Source organism: Caretta caretta, chromosome 2, assembly GCF_965140235.1.
Source record: "Caretta caretta isolate rCarCar2 chromosome 2, rCarCar1.hap1, whole genome shotgun sequence".
NCBI lineage: Eukaryota > Metazoa > Chordata > Testudines > Cheloniidae > Caretta > Caretta caretta.
In genome coordinates, this window is record NC_134207.1 from 189733697 (window position 1) to 189757275 (window position 23579).

At 40.7% G+C, this 23579-nt stretch overlaps 1 protein-coding gene across 3 annotated transcripts in view; it reads left to right on the forward strand.

Annotated features, from left to right (window-relative positions):
* SACM1L (SAC1 like phosphatidylinositide phosphatase) overlaps nt 1–23579 on the forward strand; it is a 64898-nt gene that overhangs the window by 11439 nt on the left and 29880 nt on the right. For 2 of the 3 annotated variants that reach the window (XM_048838853.2, XM_048838852.2), the window contains exons 2-3: nt 18325–18422; nt 21224–21298. In XM_048838853.2, the coding sequence (XP_048694810.1) occupies nt 18325–18422; nt 21224–21298 (173 nt within the window). Of the gene's footprint in view, nt 1–18324; nt 18423–21223; nt 21299–22588; nt 22649–23579 lie in introns of those variants that run through there. The other variant, XM_048838854.2, reaches the window with a different exon arrangement.

The window sequence follows — 23579 nt, forward strand, 5'->3', positions numbered from 1 at the left end:
TTTTGGTTTCCGTTTCTTCCCCCTTGTTGTTAATATGAATATAGTCAGTGTTAGAAAAGCCACAAAGGTCTCATCCTTGACTAATTGGAAAATACATATGATGCCCTTGCTCAGCCAGTTCCTCCAAATTATAGGTTTCTTTCCCAATTTGCAAGTCTGGGTTACCCCATTTCGATGCTTTTGCATGACAGCAAGGATGAAATTGATACTTTTTAGCTAGGGTAACTTAGACCCTTTTGGGAGGCCACCATTCTTGTAGGCCCCTTATTTTTCTCTACCGGACGAAGAGAGGAACCAGGCACACCTGCAGGGGGATGTATCTATTCATTTTCTACCCATGTGGGTATAAGGATGTTAGCATGCTGGAACCAATTTGACATGACATGATAAAAGCATAATAGTAATTATATGAATCTCTGAGCCCAACCCCCCCGTTGACTATAGGGAAATGGACTTTTCTAAGTGATAACTCTGGGTGTTGATCAGCTAATTTTGGAGTTGAAATAGCTCCCCTGTGAATGAAAGACAGATTTGTTCTTCCTCTGGAACAAGTTATGGATAAATTCCCCAGCAGAATGGGGCCTTATTCCAGGTTTTAAAATACTTGGTAGACACCTGTGGTCTGATGGGTTACATTTACAAGTCTAGCAATGTCTAGGGATAATGTCCATGTGAGAAGCCTAGTTTAAACTTTCTGCCAGTTCCTAGTGGGATCTTGTATCAGCCTCTCACTAGCAGCTATCTAAGGGCCAAATCCTGAAACTGGATCTTTATAGGTAGACTCATGATTCTGTGTGGAGCCTCATTGAATGTTATGGTGCTTTGCAGTTGCCCTAAGTTTGAAACTGGTTCCCCTGCATCCTCCTCTCAAGCTGCTGGAAGAGGAAAAGTACCTTGGGGAATATTCCACTATTGCAAGCAGTGATCTCAGCACAAAGGTAGATGGGGAACAACTGTACTCTATTATGATGTCATCTACCACTGCTCAGATCAGATCTAAATGACACTGATAAAAACATTAGTGTCTGTCTGAACCCTACCTATGCTAGTATTCCACTGGTGGAGCTGCACCGGTGGTTACTGCCAAGGTGGGAGACTGTCTGTGGGCAACAAGTCTTCTGTATTTCGGTTTCACTGTCTTTCTCCATCTTTAGAGGTGAACTGGGGAGAAGTGGTACCTATTGCACTACCCTCCCTGTGTCACTTTTTAAGGTCTGTTTACCCTAAGTAACTCCAGTACTTGCCTCTGCTGAGTTTTCCCAAACAGGGGCAGCATGAAATCAACATGAATCTTGTCAGTGATTGAGAACCTTCCCCATAGCCCTAGCTGTGAAACTGATCAGCTTGGTTAATATCTGTCTCCTTCCAAAGTCTGCAGGTGCTGATAATATTTATCCTTTTATTTTGGTTCACATTTGGAAGTTTTTCTTCAGTCTTTAGTGCAAGAAACTTGATTTGCAATTTCTGCGGAAGTTGATTTAAGTCCCTGTGTTTGCCAGGGAAAACTGGTCACTTCCCAATGATAAGTGGATTTTCCAGGCTTTGACCCTAACCTCATCTTTCCCTTTTCTACACACACTAGACTTCCATATTTCTGAAAGTACTTCGTGAACCAGCATCTAGTAACAACTAGAATTGTCTTTAGAATGGCAGTTAGTTAATTATAGTCTGCCTGCATGCAGGGTGACATTGGTGTCAATGGAGGGAAACTGCCTACATCTCTTTCTTGATAAAGATAAGTGGTAATGGTAGTACTACTGGGGTCCAGGGCTGAGGAAGATACAACTTGAGCAAGAAATACTTGAGTGTTAAATGTGACTTTTATTGGACTTAATATAAAATATGTAAGTAGCACTTTTCTTGTGTGGCTGGGTTTTCTTTACACTTAGTTCCCACTAGCTTGATACTAGAGACTTTTTGGGACTGTATACTTTACTTTTGTTTTTTGCCTCCTCCCCCGCTGTTCCCGGAAACTATTGTAGGTTATTACACTCTTATTAAATGTAATACTCAAATAGGGAGAGAGCCTGTAGATAAACAAGTGTTTCTAATGTTTAATTAGAACACCTGTTAACTTGGAATATCCGAGAATTATGCAGTGTTGAAATAACATGCTATAGTACTAATACTTAAAATTGTACATCTTCAAAGTGCTGTGTAAACACTAACATCTCTATTTGTCCCCATTCTCAGAGTCCATCTTGATGGTACTTTGAATACATTGTATATATTATTGCATAGAACAGGATGTGCTTTTTTAATTTTATTTTTACTGCAATATTTAGAGGATGGCATTGAGGAGTTTCCTGCATTAAAGTAATGTTAAGCATTATGATATACATCAATTACAGAAGTAAAGGTTTGGGCATAGAAGGGTAAAAGGATTCTTAAGTGATATTGAAGACAGTGCTTTCTTTAATTGTCGTCATAGCATCAAAGAGCAAACCTTATCATGCCTCTGTTTTTATCAGAAAACACCAATACTCTTTTTTCAGTAAAATCAACATCATTAAAACACCATGTGTAACTGTTCGCCCCCTCCCCCCCCATAATGCACTCTACCACCCTCAAACTCAGCATGTGAAATTACATAGAATGGAAGAACTGCCATACTGGGTCAGACCAATGGTTCATCTGGCTCTTTATCCTGTCTCCAACAGTGGCCTGTACCCGAGCTTTGTGGGAGTGTACAGAACAGTACAGTTGGAATGTTCCACCCCTGTATTCCCTTCCCGGCTTCTGATAGTCAGAGGTTTAGGGTCATTTGAGCATGGGGTTGCATCCCTGACCATCTTGGCTAATAGCCATTGACGGAGCTATTCCCTTATCTAGTGTTTTTTTTTGTTTTGTTTTTTAACCTAATTATACTTTTGACCATCACAACATCCCACAGGTTAATTGTGTGCAGTGTGGAAAAAGTACTTCCTCTTATTTGTGTTAAACGTGCTGTCTGTTAATTTTATTGAGTGATCCCTGGTTTTTGTGTATTGTGTGTGTGTGTGTGAGAGAGAGAAAGGGTAAATAAATAACACTTCTCTATTCACTCTTTCCAGACCATTCATGATTTTATAGATCTCTATCACATTTCCCCCTTCATCATCTTTTTTCCCTCTAAGATGAACAGGCCTAATCTTTTTTGTCTTTCTTTATATTGAAGACATGCCATACTCATGATTATCTCTGTTGCCTTTCCAGTTCCTCTGTATCAGTGGTTCTGAAACTTTTGTACTGGTGACCCCTTTCAGATAGCAAGCCTCTGAGTGTGACCCCTCCCCCCCTTATAAATGAAAAGCACTTTTTAATATATTTAACACCGTGTTAAATGCTGGAGGCAAAGCGAGATTTGGGGTGGAGGCTGACAGCTTGTGACCCTCCATGTAATAACTTCGTGACCCCTGATGGGTTCCAACCCCGTTTTGAGAACCCATGCTCTACATATCCTTTTGAGATGGGGCCAACAGAACTGAATACAGTATTCGTGGTGACAGGTTTCAGAGAAGCAGCCATGTTAGTCTGTATCCGCAAAAAGAACAGGAGTACTTGTGGCACCTTAGAGACTAACAAATTTATTTGAGCATAAGCTTTCCTGGGCTACAGCCTACTTCATCAGATGCATAGAATGGAACATATAGTAAGAGGATATATATACATACAGAAAATATGAAAAGGTGGAAGTTGCCAGACCAACTCTAAGAGGCTAATTAATTAAGATGAGCTATTATCAGCAGGAGAAAAAAACTTTTGTAGTGATAATCAAGATGGCCCATTTCAGACAGTTGGCAAGAGGTGTGAGGATGCTTAACATGGGGAAATAGATTCAATTAGTGTAATGACCCAGCCACTCTCAGTCTCTATTCAAGCCTGAGTTAATGGTATCTAGTTTGCAAATCAATTCAAGTTCAGCAGTTTCTCCTTGGAGTCTGTTTTTGAAGCTTTTCTGTTGCAAAATTGCCACCTTTAAGTCTGTTACTGAGTGACCAGAGAGGCTGAAGTGTTCTCCTACTGGTTTTTGAATGTTATGATTCCTGATGTCAGATCTGTGTCCATTTATTCTTTTGCATAGAGACTGTCTGGTTTGGCCAGTGTACATGGCAGAGGGACATTGCTGGCACATGATGGCATATATCACATTGGTAGATGTGCAGGTGAACGAGCCTCTGATATTGTGGCTGATGTGATTAAGTCCTATGATGGTGTCACTTTGAATAGATATGTGGACAGAGTTGGCATCAGGCTTTGTTGCAAGGATAGGTTCCTGGGTTAGTGTTTTTGTTGTGTGGTGTGTGATTGCTGGTGAGTATCTGCTTCAGGTTGGGGGGCTGTCTGTAAGCGAGGACTGGTCTGTCTCCCAAGATCTGTGAGAGTGAGGGATCGTCTTTCAGGATAGGTTTTTAGAGAACTATGCACAGTGACTCCAAGATCTTTCTTGGGTTCTAAGTTAGCTGTTAGCACTCATCGTTATCATAGAATATCAGGGTTGGAAGGGATCTCAAGAGGTCATCTAGTCCAACCCCCTGCTCAAAGCGGGACCAATCCCCAACTAAATCATCGCAGCCAGGGCTTTGTCAAGCCTGACCTTAAAAACCTCAAAGGAAGGTGTCAGGGTTCCCTCCCCACTCTGAACTCTAGGGTACAGATGTGGAGACCCGCATGAAAGACCCCTAAGCTTATTTCTACCAGCTTAGATTAAAACTTCCCCAAGGCACAAATTTTTTGCCCTTGGAGGGTACGCTGCCATCACCAAGTGATTGAACAAAAAATCAGGGAAAGGACCATTTAGAGTTTCTATTCCCCCAAAATATCCCCCCAAGCCCTTACACCCTCTTTCCTGGGGAGGCTTGAGAATAATATCCTAACCAATTGGTTACAAAGTGATCACAGACCCAAACCCCTGGGTCTTAGGACAATAGAGAAATCAGTCAGGTTCTCAAAAGAAGGATTTTATTAAAAAAAAAAAAAAAATCACCTCTGTAAAATCAGGATGGAAAGTAACTATACAGGGTAACAAAAGATTCAAAAACCAGCAGAACTTCCTCTAGGCTTAGTTTCAAAGTTACGAAAAACAGAATAAACCTCCCTCCAGCAAAGGAAAAATTCACAAGCAGAACAAAAGATAATCTAACACACCTTGCCTGGCTTTTACTTACAATTTTGTAAGATGAGAGACTTTTAGGATGGTTTATAGGAGAAGGAGTTTTCTGATGTGGTGCTTCTTTGCTTCCCAAGAGAACACTCACAACAAAGCCTTCCCCCCCGCCCAAGATTTGAAAGTATCTTCTTTCCCCATTGGTCCTTTTGGTCAGGTGCCAACCAGGTTATTTGAGCTTCTTAACCCCTTACAGGTAAGGAGGAATTCTAGGCTACCCTTAGCTGTATGGTGATGACAGAAGGAGGTTCCACCATCTCCCTACACCCATATGTGTAGTTGGGATTATTTTTTTCCAATATGCATTACTTTGTACTTATCAGTGTTGAATTTCATCTGTCATTTTTTCTGCAGAGTCACCCAGTTTTGTAAGATCATAGAATATTAGGGGTTGGGAGAGATCTCAGGAGATCTAGTCCAATCCCCTGCCCAAAGCAGGACCAACACCAACAAAATCATCCCAACTAAGGCTTTGTGAAGCCAAGCCATTAAAACCTCTAAGGATGGACATTCCACCACTGCCCTAGGTAACCCATTCCAGTGCTTCACCACCCTCCTAGTGAAATAGTGTTTCCTAATATCCAACCTAGACCTCCCCCACTGCAACTTGAGACCATTGCTTCTTGTTCTGATGTCTGCCACCACTGAGAACAGCCTAGCTCCATCCTCTTTGGAACCCCCCTTCAGGTAGTTGAAGTTTGCTATCAAATCCCCCCCTCACTCTTCTCTTCTGCAGACTAAATAACCCCAGTTCCCTCAGCCTCTCCTTGTAAATCATGTGCCCCAGCCCCCTAATCATTTTCATTGCCCTCCGCTGGACTCTCTCCAATTTGTCCACATTCCTTCTGTAGTGAGGGAACCAAAAGTGGATGCAATATTCCAGGTCACCAGTGCTGTGTAGAGAGGAATAATTACTTCCCTCGATCTGCTGGCAATGCTCCTACTAATACAGCCCAATATGCTGTTGGCCTTCTTGGCAACAAGAGCAAACTGCTGACTCATATCCAGCTTCTCGTCCACTGTAGTCCCCGGGTCCTTTTCTGCAGAACTGCTGCTTAGCCAATCGGTCCCCAGCCTGTAGCGGTGAATGGGATTCTTCCTTCCTAAGTGCAGGACACTTCACTTGTCCTTGTTGAACCTCATCAGATTTCTTTTGGCCCAATCCTCCAATTTGTCTAGGTCACTCTGACCCTATCCCTACCCTCCAGCATATCTACCTCTCCCCCTTAGTGTCTTAGCTTAGTGTCTTCTGTGAACTTGCTGAGGGTGCAGTTAATCCCATCGCTGATAAAGATGTTGAACAAAACCGACCCCTGGGGTACTCCGCATGATACTGGCTGCCAACTAGACATCGAGCCGTTGATCACTACCCATTGAGCCCGACAATCTAGCTTGCTTTCTAACCACCTTATAGTCCATTCATCCAATCCATACTTCTTTAACTTGCTGGCAAGAATACTCTGGGAGACCGTATAAAAAGCTTTGCTAAAATCAAGATATATCTCATCCACTGCTTTCCCCATATCCACAGAGCCAGTTATCTCATCCTAGAAGGCAATCAGGTTGGTCAGGCATGACTTGCCCTTGGTGAATCCTTGTTGACTGTTCCTGATCACCTTCCTCTCCTCCAAGTGCTTCAAAATGGGTTCCTTGAGGACCTGCTCCATGATTTTGCTGGGGACTGAAGTGAGGCTGACTGGTCTGTAGTTCCCCAGGTTCTCTTTCTTCCCTTTTTAAAATATGGGCACTATATTTGCCTTTTTCCAATCATCCGGAACCTCCCCCGATCGCCACAAATTTTCAAAGATAATGGCCAATCGCATCAGCCAACTCCCTCAGCACCCTTGGATGCATTAGATCTGGACCCAGGGACTTGTGCACTTCCAGCTTTTCTAAATAGTCCTTAACCTGTTCTTTCATCACTGATGGCTGCTCACCTCCTCCCCCCAGTGCAGCAGTCTGGGAGCTCACCTTGTCTGTGAAGACAGAGGCAAAAAAGGCATTGAGTACTTCAGCTTTTTCCACATCATCTGTCACTATGGGTATGTCTACACTACGAAATTAGGTCGAATTTATAGAAGTCAGTTTTTTAGAAATCTGTTTTATATATTCGAGTGTGTGTGTCCCCACAGAAAATGCTCTAAGTGCATTAAGTGCATTAACTCAGCGGAGCACTTCCACAGTACCAAGGCAAGCGTCGACTTCCGGAGTGTTGCACTGTGGGTAGCTATCCCACAGTTCCCGCAGTCTCCGCTGCCCATTGGAATTCTGGATTGAGATCCCAGTGTCTGATGGGGCTAAAACATTGTTGCTGGTGGTTCTGGGTACATGTCATCAGGCCCCCCTTCCCTCCCTCTCTCTGTGAAAGAAAGGGCAGAGAATCGTTTTGTGCCTTTTTTCCTGGGTTACCCGTGCAGATGCCATACCACGGCAAGCATGGAGCCCGCTCAGCTCACCGTCACCGTATGTCTCCTGGGTGCTGGCAGATGTGGTACTGCATTGCTACACAGCAGCAGCAACCCATTGCCTTGTGACAGCAGACGGTACAGTAGGACTGGTAGCCGTCATCGTCATGTCCGAGGTGCTCCTGGTCGCCTCTGTGAGGTCGATCAGGAGCGCCTGGGCAGACATAAGCGCAGGGACTAAATTTGGAGTGACTTGATCAGGTCATTCTCTTTAGTCCTGCAGTCAGTCCTATTGAACCATCTTATGGTGAGCAGGCAGGCGATACGGATTGCTAGCAGTCCTCTTGTACCATCTTCTGCCGAGCAGCGATGAGATGTGGATGGCATGCAGTCCTTCTGCACCGTCCGCTGCCAGCCAAAGATGTAAAAGATAGATGGAGAGTATCAAAACAAGAAATAGACCAGATTTGTTTTGTACTCATTTGCAACCCCTCCCACCCCACCCCCCGTCTAGGAGACTCATTCCTCTAGGTCACACTGCAGTCACTCACAGAGAAGGTGCAGCGAGGTAAATCTAGCCATGTATCAATCAGAGGCCAGACCAACCTGCTTGTTCCAATAAGAACAATAACTTAGGTGCACCATTTCTTATTGGAACCCTTTGTGAAGTCCTGCCTGAAATACTCCTTGATGTAAAGCCACCCCCTTTGTTGATTTTAACTCCCTGTAAGCCAACCCTGTAAGCCATGTCGTCAGTCGCCCCTCCCTGCGTCAGAGCAACGGCAGACAATCGTGCATCTGAGTTCAGTGTGCTGTCCAGAGCAATCACAATGGAGCACTCTGGGATAGCTCCCAGAGGCCAATACCATCGGATTGTGTCCACAGTACCCCAAATTTGACCCGGCAAGGCCGATTTAAGCACTAATCCACTTGTCAGGTGGAGTAAGGAAATCGATTTTAAGAGCCCTTTAAGTCGAAATAAAGGGCTTCATCATGTGGACTGGTGCAGGTTTACATCAATTTAACACTGCTAAATTCGATATAAAGTCCTAGTGTAGACCAGGGCTATGTTGCCTCTCCCATTCAGTAAGGGTCCCACACTTTCCCTGACCTTTTTGTTGCTAACATACCTGTAGAAACCTTTCTTGTTATCTTTCACATCCCTTGCTAGATCCCTCTGTAACTCTTTGCATTATCTTTGGACTTACAAAATTATTCAAGATGCCATCTGCAGACTACACCACTTCACTCTTCACTCCCTTTTTCAGATGATTAATGAATATGTTGAACAGCACGGGTCCCAGTACAGATCCTTGGGGTATCTTGCTGTTTACAAATGGAGAGAGCATTATGAAAGCTGACCATTTTATTCCTACTCTTTGTTTCCTGTCTCTTAACCTGTTACTGATTCATGAGAGGACTTCCCTGTTATCTTGTGACTCTTTACTTTGCTTAAGAGCATTTGATGAGAGGCCTCGTCAATGGCTATCTGAAAATCCAAGTACAGTATTTTAACTGGATCACCCTTATCCGCATGCATATTGACACCCTCAAATAATTCGGATAGATTAGTGAAGCATGACTTGCGTTCATAAAAGCCATGTTAACTGTTCTCCAGGAAATCATGTTTATCTATATGTCTTAATTCTGTTCTTGACTATAGTTGCCCACTGTTAAAGTTAGACTCTCAAATCTGTGATTGCCAGGATCTCCTCTTGATTCCTTTTTTATAAATGGTGTTACATTAGCCTCCTTCCAGTCACCTAAGACAGAGGCTTGTTTCAGTGGTAGGTTATATGCTACAGATAGTAGTTCTACAATATCATATATGAATTCCTACAGAATTTAAGTGAATACCATCTGGTCGTGGTGACTTATTTCTATTTAATTTAATAATTTGTTCAAAACCTCTTCTATTTATGCATCAGTGTGGGACAGTACTTCAGATTTGTCACCCAAAAAGGATAGCTCTGATGTGGGTATCTTCTCCACAGCCTCTGCAGTGAAGACCATTACAGTGAGTTCTTTAGCTTTTCTGCAATGGCCTTGTGTGATCCTTTAGCACCTTTGTCTTTTAGTGGCCCCATTGCCTGTCTGGCAGACTTCTGGTGCACTTAAAAAGATTCTTATCATTAGTCTTTTCATCCTTAGTAAGTTGCTTCTCAATTTCTTTCTTGACCTGCGTTATTATACTTCTACACTTAACCTGTCAGAGTCTGTGCACCTTCCTGTTAATCCTTGCTAGGATTTGACTTCCAAATCTTAAAGGATGCCTTCTTGCCTCTAATGACCTCAATTACTCTGCTGTTTAGCCATGGTGGCATTCTTTTGGTCCTCTCATTGTTTTCTATGATTTGAGGTATACATTTAGTCTGAACCTCTATTATGGTGTTTTTAAGTAGCCCCCTTGCAGCTTCAAGCATTTACCATTGTGACAGTTCCTTTCAATTTCCATTCAATGAGCATCATTTGTTTTTTGAAGTTCCCCTTTTTAAAGTGACATGTTCCCTCTGTGTATTTCCCCCTATAAGGATGTTAAACGTAATTACATTATAGTCACTGTTACTGAGTGATTCAGCTATAGTTACCTCTTGGACCAGATCCTGTGCTCCACTTAGGACTAAGTCAAGAATTACCTGTCCCTTTGGGGGTTCCAGGACTAGCTGCTCCAAGAAGCAGTCATTTATGGTGGCTAGCAGTTTTATCTCTGCATCACACCCTGTCAATATGAGGATAGCTAAAATCCACTATTATTGCACTTTCTGCTTTAGTAGTCTGTCTAACCTCTCTTAGTGTTTCACAGTCACTGTCACCATCCTGTTTAGGTGGTTGATAGTATATTCCTATTGCTATACTCTTTTTATTCAGGCATAGAATTTCTATCCATAGAGATCCTATGGTATAGTTCGTTTCATGTAAGATTTTACCTTATTTGACTCCGTGCTTTCTTTTAGCATATAATGTCACTCCCTACCAGTGTGACCTACTCTATAATTTCTATATATTTATACCCTGGTATTATCATGTCCCATTGATTATCTTCATTCCACTGTGTTTCTCTGCCTCTTATATCAATACATTCACGTAATGCCGGACACTCTAGGTCACCCATCTTAGTATTTTTAGACTTCTATAATTTGTATATAACTACTTACATATTTTGTCAATATTCAGTTTTTTGCCTTCATTATTATGTTTTAAATGGGACTCTATTTTGTTTGATTGGCTATTCCTTACTAGCTTCCACCTATACTTTACCAACTTCTTTCCTATCCTCTATACTAGGATATACATAAATTCATGCCTAAGGGATATCATTGTCTCACCTGTGGGCTCCTCTGAACTTGTATAAAGCAAATATTCAAACTACAAATGAGAAAATCTTGCACCTAATTTCTCAATTTTAATCAAGCTAATAATACTCACATACATAAGCTGCAGTACCTGAATCACATTTCACCTTTCTTGGGTTTTATTATATTAGAACTTGATCTGGACGCTTAGTCATGTAAGTAGAGAATTCTTAAATTTAAGTTCACTGCTGTTTCCTTTTAAAGCTATTAATAGAAGCAGCAAAAGCTGCCAAAACTTCTAAAAACAGAAAAATGATGCTCTGAGCAACTTATTCCATGAATAGAGAAAACAAATGAGTATTTGATAACCAAAATGTACTACTTTTAATGAATATTTCTGAAGAAATCCTTTATCATCAACTGAGATTCTTAAAATATAGAAAACTGTGGTAAAGCTGAGTTGCACTCAGGAAGGGAAGGAATCCTTATTACACATGTGGCTTTTTTAAAACTTCTGTATCTGTCATTTAGTTCCAAAATATGTACATATTCTCTAAAGATACTTTGGAAAGCTGTCGAGCAGAATTGTCCCATTTTTAACTGCCATTTGCATAGACATACTACTTTCTTCATAGTACACATATGCAAAAACAGTTTGAATTTAAAATATGATTTATAGCCTCCTGGTACATACTAAATACCTGAAAAATATGGATTCTACAAGTTATACTATAAAAGTCTCTCAGCTATTTAGTGAACACTTCAAGTAAGTATATTTTGTGTGTGGGAGTGAGGTCTTCATTTCTTTTTGGGAGTGAGGAAGATTTTAATGTGAGTTGAGCCATTTTTAATTTTTTTCCTATGTTAATACTGTATTCATTTACATGTCCCTACCCACAATGAAGTTCCAGCTCTCAACTATTTCATAGCCATGATAGTGTCTGAATTGAAGAAACAAACCAAAGGGCTTCATTTTGGTGATGGTTCCCTTGTATTTTCTTCTTGGTGTTCTTTAAGCCAGAACTGTTGAAAGCATTATCTGATTTTTAGTCTCCATGCTTTTGTGGGTGTGTGGGGGTGTGTGTGCTCGTCTCACTTTTTTTTTTTTTTTAACTATTGAGTAGCAGAGATTGTAACATTGCTTTGATGTCGCTCATTTAGTTGAAGTCAAGACTGTTGGACATATTTCTTCTGTTGAGCTACACTGATGTCAATGTCTTGTTAACAACTTCTTGATGCAGTCTGCTAATCAGATGGGGTAACTGAGCATGGCTATGTAGCATTTTCAGATACAAATAAAAAATATGAAGATCATAGTAAAGTTGAGTTTGGTTTGAATGTGAAAGTTAGTCAGAAGTTCTGAATCTTATTTTCTGGAAAATCTATTTCTTTTCATATTTTTGCATTACAAATAGAATCCGGATCTGATGGATTTTCAACACTGCTCCAATTGTTTTTAGTATAAGCACAGCCAAATAACTCTGATCCGCGACTATGGTGAATAATCCCCCTCATCTCCATGGTGGCTGATATATTTCATTCTTGCTCACATTAAAGTGAGCATGAGCAGTACTTTTTTTATGTGCATGTGATAAACATCATGTGTCATAATACTGATTTTAATATGTTGCCTGATTTTAGGAGGTTAATATTATTGTTTATATAGGCTTGCCAATTAATCTGATCAGAAGACAAGGTTTTTGTCCCAGAATCAGGTTACACAGTTTTCAAGGATCCTCAGGATGTATGGCAAGGACATTACACTGAGAACAAAATACAGCCTTAAAGACTTGTATTGAGATAAATGGAATAGCAGTCAAATGGAAAAATAATCAGAATTACAAAGGCAATAATATTGTTTTAGAGGTACATATGGTATTATATACTATAAAGTTTTCTAGATTAACATACTCGCACCCTTCCTTGATAACCTGGTGGTAAGAGACAAAGGACCAGCTTCGCCTCTGGCATCCCAAGAGAGTCCAAAGGTCCAGGTTCCTCAATTCTCAAGTGGGAGGTGAAGAACTTAGAAGAAGCTAGGGTGGTAAAAAGCTAAAGAAAAACTACAGAAGCTAACTTAAAGTTTGATTCAATTAGCTTAAGAACTAACCATTTAAGAATTAAAATACCAACTAAAACGGTGGGTTGCCCCTCTTTATAGAGCCTGAGCACTATGTGCCTCTTTCCATGTCCAAACATAACTTCCTCACCCTCAAAATATCAGGGCGCACTTACTCTATAGGCTGGCACATTCATATGTCTTAGTGACCTATTCATACATAGTAATAACTACTAGCTCAGTCTCGCATCTGATGTTTCTGGCCTAACTGGTTATTTCCAAGTTCTTTAAGTTGATGGAGGGCATGAATTTAGCTAGTCCCCTATCTATGCCAACTTGAGTTAATGCATCTTCACTTACCTATGCTAAAGGTCACAAACATTATATTTTATATAAACATCAGATGCGAGACTGAGCTAGTAGTTATATACTTTATGCTTTAGGTCATTATCACTTACCTAGGCTAAAGGTCCCGAATGTATGTATGCTAACTTGCTTTAGGTCAACAGGACGTGGCCTTCAGGTTACTTACATTACAGCCAAAATACTCTAGAATAAATCTATTATAATAAAACCAACAATATCCAACCCATAAGAAAAGATATACAAGCAAGCAGGCTAGCTTTGTGGGCTAGATATACAAGAATGCTGTTCCTTCAGAGGATGGAATGCACAATTCTGTCTCAATTTTTGAATGCTCTTTCATTTTAATTATAGGTGGGACTAGATGCACTGCCTATTAAGGTTGTCAGACACTTTCATGTAAGACCATATTTTCAACAGTTTATAACTCTTTTGTCAGTTTGTAACCATTCTGCCTGAGGCTGATTTTGGAAAATTTCAGCCGAAACAGTTCAGAAGTTTCTGAGAATGATGTTAGGGAGAAAATACATTGTGTTTCCAGTGTTAAATTCTGGTGACTTTTTTTTTTTTTCTTAAGTGCTAGCTAGCATCCTCATGCTTTGGAGCAGGGGCCTGAAATTTTGGTCTTTTTGTCAGAGATGTGCCTTTTGTTGTCCTCATGAAAATCTGTCTAAATTTGGCCAAGTTATACAACTTTAAAAAATCAGAGTTCTTAGATTTTTAGCAGCAAATTCCCCAAAGATTTCATCAGTACTGAACTGCTAAGCTCTGACTGGAGTGTCAGCTTTTCCTGCAATAGCAGGTCTGGACTCTCTCCTGTGCTCTGTGACTGCATCTCCAGCCCCCTCTGAGCCCAGGGAGGAGGAAGTTGTCTGATTCTAATGCAGGGGGGACAAGAGCTATTTGAGTGAGGGGCAGAGGGAGTACATTGGAACAAAGCTGTGCAGTGTGTGGAAACTGGGATTGGAGGCTAATGGGGGCAGGGGAGAGAACAGTGACTCAAGTTTAGGTGGAGACTAGTAGTGCCTAGGTAAGGAGACTGGGACTTGAAGGCAGTGAATGGCTTTGCTAGAGGATTAAGAGCTGGGCAGAGAATTGTTGAGGGGAAAAGTGTGTTCTATAACTAGTGCAAGAGGGCTGAGTTAAGATTGCACAGGCAATTTTAATTTTGGCATTTCATTTCCTAACTCTCAATTTTGTAACCTTGGTCTTTTAATGTAGCTTTTGTGTGTGATTTAGAAGTACTTTATACATTATCATTATTAGCACTTTGCAGTTGATACAATATTCTTAGAATAATTTAAACTGCTTTTAAAGGAAAGATTTAACCATCTTGCTGAGTTCAGTAAGCCAAAAGCTCACATTATAAATGAACACTTGTCACCCCACAAGCTATTAATAAGTATTTGAAAATAAGGGTCTAACTAGAGTTTTTAATTTCTGAGCCTTGCACTGCCAGTGGCCAAATAGCTGAAAAGATATTTGACATGACGTAAAGCTATGTCCATGCTATGGATACTGTGCAAGCCAGAGTGTTTAAATATTGGTCATAGAAATTATAGATGGAAGACTCCTAATTAAGTCATCTAGAGAGTCCATTACTCTGCCAGCACAGGATTCCATTGCATGTTAGTGTATCGTCAATTCTAGTTTGAGGGCCGTGAAAAATGAGGCTTCCATCGCATTATTTGGGAGACAGTTCCACAGGTTGATACAGAACATGCTCAGAAAGCTTTTCACGTTATACTATTTTTTTTCTTAATTTCCTCACTTTTTTTTTTTAACCACCTTTTTTCACCCTGTATTTTTCCTTCATCGGGATCTACATCCTTTTAAATATTACTAGACTTAAAATTTAACCTCTTCCTTCTTCGTTGTTGCTTAGCCATGACTTATATATTTGGCTATGTCTTTCCTCATAGGTCAATTGTGTAAAACTTCAGAATGTTGTGCTAAGTAAAATAAATGCCATTTTCTCTTAAAGGAGTGCTATAATCTTGATTATTATTTTTTTAAAGTTAATTTTTTAGAAATCTAGTTTCCAAATAGAACTCCTTAGTGTCCTGGCTTGCATCTCTAAAAAGTATTCTATTTTTTTAAAAAAATAAGGGTTTTTCTGCTCCCCTATTTTTTTCTTTCGAGATGACCTGAGATCAACGCTACCAAACATGCTGCCACCCATATCTTCCCCTTTCTGTCTGCCCACAGTTGTGTTCTACTTGTTCAGTTTAAACTCTGCTGCTGCTGGTATTAGGGATGAAACCCTCTTGAAGGGAACGAGGAAGGGTGTAATATACAGTGAAATATACTAAGCTAAAATGCTGTCAAATGCACAAAGTATGGTGTTAAGGAAATTTAGTTATTATGGTAGGCCTTGGAGACCCTTATGAGGGTTTAGGGCAGGGGTGGGCAAACTTTTTGGCCCGAGGGCGACATCTGGGTATGGAAATTGTATGGTGGGCCATGAATGCTCATGGGGTTGGCGTGCAAGAGAGTGTTAGGGCTCTGGCTGGGGGTGTGGGCTCTCAAGTGGGGCTGAGGATGAGAGGTTGGGGGTGCAGGAGGATGCTCTGGGCTGGGACTGAGGGTTTCAGAGCATGGGAGGGAGATCAGGTCTGGGGCAGGAGGTTAGTACACAGGAGAGGGGCAGGAGGGCAGGCTCTGGGTAGTGCTTACCTCAAGTAGCTCCTAGAAACAGCGACATGTCCCCTCTCTGGCTCCTGCATGGAGGCACTGCCAGGCAGCGCTGCCCCTGCAGCTCTCATTGGCCAGGAACCACAGCCAATGGGAGCTGTGGGGCCGGTGCTTGGGGTGGGGACAGCATGCGGAGCCCCCTGGATGCCCCTACACGTAGGAGCTGGAGTGGGGATGTGCCGCTGCTTCCAGGAGCCATGTGGAGTGGGGCAAGCCCCCGACCCCACTCCCTGGCGGGAGCTTGAGGGCCAGATTAAAATGTCTGGAGGGCCGGATGTGGCCTCCAGGTTGTAATTTGCTCACCTTTGGTATAGGGGCTCATTGTGCTAAACTGCACATGCACACAACAGAGAGATTATCCCTGGCCCTAAAAGAGTTTACAGTCTAGAGGATGAAGAAAATTTGTTAATTTTCCATTTTAACAGTAGTGAATACATTTTTCAAGTTGATGGTGTTTCTTTAAAAAATAGCCTTACGTATGGTAGAAATATTGTCCATTCTGAGATTATTAGAAAAATTAGAACCAGGAAACTAAATCAGAGAGAAAGCTATGAAGTTTCCAAGGGGCATTTTGATACTCTTTATCTAGGAGTTAAAGAAGCCATCTTCTTTACCTCTTGTTTTGGAAGTTAATTTAGAGCCCTGAGGTGTAATGTCAAAATAGCAATAACATTAAGAAAAACAAGATTTAATTGGAGGGGGTAAAATTGGGGAAAGATCCTAATGATTAGCCTGTGAAAGAGTCTCCCAAGAAATGACTGGACTTTCACCATCACATGAGGCATTTAAAATTTGACTAGACAAAGCTGTGTAATAGAAACAATCCTGCAAGAAGGGAATGAGGGAGAAAGGTTAGTAAAAATAATTCCCCATGTCTTTATCCAGTTAATATAATAGATGAGGGATTCTCCTTTCCAGTGTACCACTGGCACTGGTGTACAGCTATGATGTCCTCACCTATCCAGTTGGAATATGGCTTTGGACAGTCAGCCTCCATAGCCATGTTCTGTTTTAGGCATTTGGTTGTCTTTGTTTCTTTTAAACTACTAGTCTTAAAAATGCCTATGTTCTGCAAAGGATTTACCTAAAGAAAAGGATGACAGGTGTTCAGATTGTTTGTTTGTATAATGCTTTGGATATTATGGACATATGTCACCAGAAGCAGAGATCTTGCTGGCAGCCTGGAAGTGCCAGTCTTAAAGTATGTCTGGTGTAATGTACTCTTGCTGGAATTGCCTTCTGCTGTTTTGGGTTATAATTATGATATAAATTAGGTTTTTTTTAGTGGATTTTTACAGGCATCTTCCAGAAAGCTTTCTCTTAGTGCAGTGGTTCCCGAACTTTAACAGCCCGCAAACCCCTTTCACTAAATGGTGAAATCTCGTGAACCCCCTCCTAAAAATGAATATTTCCAGGGATTTAAGTTTAAATTTCCTCCGCACTCTGTGGGGCTCCTGCTGCTGAACCCCGTTGACTTCCCCGGTCAACTGAACTCCACTGAACTCGGGCTGCAGGTCTCGCTGACTGCCGGTGCTCGGGCTGCCAGCCCCAACTGCCCGGCCCCGCTCTCCCTGGGGCTCGGGCTGCCAGCCCTGCGCGGAGCACTGGGGTTTGGGCTGCCGGCTCCCCCGCTCACGGGGGCAGGGCTTGGGCTGCCAGCCCCAACTGCCCTGTCCTGCTCTCCCTGGGGCTCGGGCTATCTGCCCTGCAACCGGGTCCCACCTGCTGCCGCCAACGCCCGGGGTCCTCTGGCTGCCATTCGTGAAATTTTTCTGGCGAATCCCCTGTAATGTTCTGCGAACCCCAGTTTGGGAACCACTGTCTTAGTGGAAGATGAGCTTTAATGTGTCAGTCTTCCACTCCCTCAATCTGAAATCTGCTAAATGTGCACTTATGTGGTACATTAATTGTTACTGTATTAATAATTGTTCAGTAAAATGGTAGTTTTGTTTGCCATAACTTGAATTCTATCAGGTTCCTAAGACTTTGTACGTAGCCCATATAAACTTATGAAATGAATCACATTTTAATTCCTTCCTTTTTTAAATTAAAGCTTATTTAAGGAAACATTCAGCAAGAAACTTTCATATTTTTCACTTACAGTAGAGTGGTACAGGATTATTTCCATGGTGATAAGCAAGGAATTTTGCATTCAGCCATTAAAACTCTCAGGTTAATATTTCCAGTTAGTGCTCTACAAAATAAATGAGTGGTGTACAGCTGTTTTCCAGTCAACAGTTGTTTAAAATTTGTTCAGCAATTAGGAAAAAGCCATAACTGGCTTCCCAGCTGTTTATAATTAAATATGGAACTTGTATGGCAAGTCTGGTTTATTTTACTCATAGCTTTTAATTTCTTTTAAAGGCACATTACACCAGAGAAGTTTTACGTGGAAGCTTGTGATGATGGAGCAAATGATGTTCTTGCCATTGACAGAGTCTCCACAGAGGTCACTCTTACAGGTATGCTTCTCACCAGCACTAGGCCAGTTGATTAAAAAGTACAGTGACAAAGTGCAATGAGCAATCTAAATACTACTTCAAAGCTGAATGTCATGGTTCTTTGGATAGCTTACTGAATATCCACATTAATTATTATGGTATCGTAAGTCTCTCTTCACCTCACTCATGATGTTGAGTTTTTTTGTCTCCTTTGTGGACTGGATATTAATTTGCAGTAGCAGAAATCCAAAATGTGCCACAGCATTTTGATTATTTTCAGTAAAATTAACATTTTAAAGTATTCGTTGATATTTATTTCTGTAGATCAACATGTAATTTTTATTGGAAGATAGTTTTAAGGTTCTTTGCAGTTATGTAGCTGTGCGTATTAAAAACGTGCGGTGAAAATATATGGTGCATAACTAAGGCTAAGATTTTTGTCATGGTTATTTTTAGTAAAAGTCACAGACGGGTCACGGGCAATAAACAAAAATTCACAGAGCCCATGACCTGTCCGTGACTTTACTAAAAATTAATGAGGCAGGGCCAAGTAGGGGGGAGGAATGGAGTCTCATGATGGGGAGGGAGGGACCGAAAGGTCAAGCCCCCAGCCATGGTGGGTGGCACAGTCCCGGCTGCAGCGGGACGCAGCGCCCCCGCTCTGGTGCTGGCCATAGCTGCAGGATAGAGGTGCGCGGTCCCAACTGCAGCCCCCACCAAGCCCCAGCACGGCCCTTGGACACTGCGGGGCTGGGGCACGCGACCCCTGGCAGAAGCTGCGGGGCTGGGGCTGCAGGGTCTTGGTTCCAGCCATCCAGCCCCTGTTGCGGGGCAGGGGCGCAGAGTCCTGTCTCCAGCCCCAGCTTCAGCTGCTGACAGCTGAAGTGGAAGAAGTCATCGAGGTCCGGTAAAGACAAAATCCTTGACCGCCGTCACCTCCTCTGACTAAATCATAGCCTTATTCATAACAACTGATTTGGGGCTCCCACTCACCATTTTATTTTTTGATAACTGTATGACCGCGTCAGTTTGAAATGTTGACTTATTCATGCTAATTAGGACTGATGCCACAGTCTGGACTCAAGCACAGGAATGATGAATGTCGTGCAGATGTGCTCCCATAACTTCCAAGAGCTCAATTTATTTAGCTTAACAAGGAGAAGGTTAAGGGGTGACTTGAGTACAGTCCACAAGTATCTACCCAAGGAATAAATATTTAATAATGGGCTCATCAGTGCAGCAGAGAAATGTATAACACGATACAATGGCTGGAAGTTGAAGCTAGACAAACTCAGACTGGAAATAAGGTGTACGTTTTTGACAGTGAGGACAATTAACCATTTGAACGATTTACCAAGTATAAATTGGTAACTTTTAAATCAAGATTGGATGTTTTTGTAGAAGATCTGCTCTGGGAATTATTTTGGGGAAGTTCTATGGCCTGTGTTATACAGGAGGTCAGACTAGATGATCACAGTGGTCCCTTCTCGCTTTGGAATCTATGAACTTGGCCAACATATCTCACTCTTATTTCTACTTGGTGATTTTTATTTTTAGCTTTTTCCTGAGGCTATTAAAAGGCTACAGTTTGAATTGTTTGATAGTTCTGTGCTATGGCCATAACTTAACATTTTTATTTTTGCAAATTTGTGTGGTTTTAACAAACAAACAAGTTGTTTCCCAGGTGAAGGCCTGATACTAAATTACAGCTTGAAACAAACCATTTAATGCTGAGCTATGAACTTCAGAAAATAGGATGTTAAAAGTGAACTCACATGCTGTCTTACTGAGAGGAGCTGCTACAATACTTTCCCTTCATATTAGAATCTGTATATCTCCTTTCTCTCCTGAGAAAATTAAATTAAAACCTCTTTTCCAACTAAATTTGGACTGTAAATCTTACAGTATTTTTGTATAAGATTAGAGCGCTCATCCTACTGAAATATTATAGTACTGGAATAGCAATTTACTCCTTCAGAGCTGTAAGGATTACTCTTCCCAGGTTTCTGTTGTCTGCCATCTTTTCCTAATACTGATGTTTCATTAACATATAAACTCTTCAAGCCAAGGTATGTTGTTGTCCCAGCAGCTACTTTTATCATTTCATTGGCATGTAACCCAATGCATAATATAGTCCCATCTTTTTCCATTCTTCAAACTCTGTTGGGGCACTTAGCTGTGACTTAAGCTTGGTTTAAAACTTGGTGTTAATGGTCCTCACAATGACCCCTAAATCTGTGGATGATAAAAGTACAATACTGAAGCACTTTTGCAAGTTGCATCCACATATCCATCCATTTCCTATATTCTTTACCACAGCTGTACAGCTCTTAGTAGTCTTTGCCTTGAAGAGCTGGCCTTACAAGTTAGAAAACACAATTCAGACTGCTTGTCTGGCCCTGTTGCTCAGTGTGGAATTGGACTGAGATGGTGGAGGAATGCTCAGAATTGGGGAGGCCAGGTATTGTGGCTAAGGCTGGTCTTGGGGCCTTGACACCCGGAGTTTGGTTCAAAACAGGAAACTCCTTGCTGCTGGCAGGACAGTGTGCTGCTGCTGAGCTACCCAGCTAGCCTGTCCTGTAAATGAGCCTGAATTTTTTCAGTTAGAATGATTCTTGTTGATTAAACAAAATAGAAAACTTTCATTTCCTAATTTTAAATTCTTTCCCAGCAGGTTTTCAAACTCTAATCCATTGCCTCTCACTATGGTGACTCATTAGTGACATGGTTGAAACTTCATGATCAAATCTAATTTAATAAAGTTACATGGGATATAATCATGAAACAGATGTAGTTTGACATCTTGTTTTTCTGCTTTTCAGTTAAGAAAGATGTTCCCCCTTCAGCTGTTACAAGGTCTATATATGGTATTTTGGGAACAATCCGTCTGGTGGCAGGTAAGGAAAACAAAATGGTATACTGGTGAAAGAATGTAGGTGAAAATATATTACTAGAGAAACCTAAAAGCCGGGAGAGAGTGTGGTTCATGTATAAAGGAAATCTGGAATTAGTTTGTTGGAGAAAATCATTCATTCTTTCATCATTTCTTAAAAGTTGCTATAGTATGACACCTCATCTGTGAGCTAACTAAAGATGCTTAAAAATGAAAGGAAGGGAAGATGTCTTATGAATTTTAAGTATCCAAATGTAGAAAAGGAGTTAATTGACCATTCTGTCAGCTTACTTTTTAAATCTATTTCTACAGAACCTATTAAAAAGTTTAATTCTCCTCCTCTTCCTCCCCCCACCCCCACTTGCTTTCACCCTCATCACTGGATTTGCTATAACACTTTTTGGTTTGCTTTCAAGTCAATAGTGTTGGTATACAAAAAAATATATTTGGGAATGACCTGATGTGAGATCAGTTTGTAATTTAGTTGTTTAATCAATGGCTGTGTTCAAACCTCTTCCCAAATGTAGAGGAAATGTCAACAGTTAACAAAAGGAAGAAGACAAATTGGAACAAAACTTCCTAATATTATATTAAATAGTGCAGGGTAAGAACAAGTTGTTCTATAAAACGTATGTCATAGTGTACTCTGAAGCTGATGGAAATAATCACTGATACAGGTAAACTTTGAGTCACAGGTATGAGGCCAACTTTTCCAATGAAAGTTAAGTGTTTTTCTTATTTGAGTGAATTTGATTCTGATGAAAGTTAGATTAATAGCAATAGTCTGGAAACGAGTGTAATAAGGTGTGTATGTGCTCTACATAGATTGTCTGTGCACCTTAATCATTCTGTGCAAAGCCCTTTTCTAGAGCAGAGTGCCAATTTTTCCAAACAAAATATGAACACTTGACTAGGTTGAGATTATCAAACTTAGTAGACCAAAACAAGATTTAAACATGTCTATCCCACAGTAAGACAAATGTAATAAATAACTGTACACAGTCTACAGTATATGTATTTTGGTATCTTTAAGGGTCCCTGTTTGTTTTTAAAACTGAATTATCCCGAAGAGGATTGAGAGAGAATGGTGTAGTGGATTGGTAATAGTACGCTGCCTTTCACTTCAGGATCACTGACTGAATTCTGTCCTAGGCAGTGTAACATTTTGAGTGGCCTATCTGAAAAATCTCAGACCAGTTTCTGGTGGACAGGTGTCAATAAGGGTGAAAGCAACCTAATTAGAGATCAGAAATGAATATTGAGATTGAATTACCTTCTTTTCTTCTATTCACAGCTGTGAGGCAGTGTTAATGTAAACCTCCTTTCACTGACCATGATCTATATTTATCAAGAGGTAAAACTTGTGTTTTACAATTGTCAGTCCACGACCTTTCACAAGAATTAATGTTGTATTTATTTAAAAGTTCAGAAGAAAAGAAAAATCTTCGCCTGACTTAATAACTTTGAGCTTTTATAAAACAAACATTATGTCCTTACTATCCTCTTCTACTGTAGACATTTTACATTTCACTTAAGCTGAGTTCAAGTCAATATGGTGTATATTTTTTTCTACTACTTGTGCAACATTGCTTGTGAGATCAATATATCTGCGGGACAAATATTTGAGGGTTGTCTTACAAGCACTATTATGTGAGCAAGTCCTGAATTTGAATAGTTGTAAATTAAGAAGAATCGAGTTTTGGATCTGAATCATTTGCATCCTTCTGGATGAAATCAAATGCGCAAAACTAGTAACTAAAACTGTAGATGGAGAAGTGTACATATCAGTTTTATGCAACTGGGTGGATTAAATACCCACTGAACTGTAACTACTTCTCCAGAAAATTAAAGCACTACAGGGTGTGTTGTGCTATAAATGGGAGTTAGTAAATTTAATGGAACACAAACACTGTGCACAATTTATAAAGCCATGGTTGTTGGTTTTTCTTATTGGCATTCGCTGACTCATACTTCATAGTAGTAGGTGTGAGATTTCATAGCATTTCATTCTTGTTAAATAGCTTATTCATAATTTTGATCAATCCAAGATTTTTAAAAATCTGTCTTGGTTATATTTGCATCTGAAAACCACAGTCAGTTGTACATTGAAATGCACAATTTTCCAGCAGTAAATAAGTTCCATAGGAGTAATTTTGTTCAATGGAAGGTAAGACTACATTGTATTTTCCAAGGTGGAGGCAAGCTAACAAATTGCTATAATGAGGGGCTGCACTGTTATATGTGCAGTTCTTCTGATTGATTGATTTTTCTATATTAATGCAAAT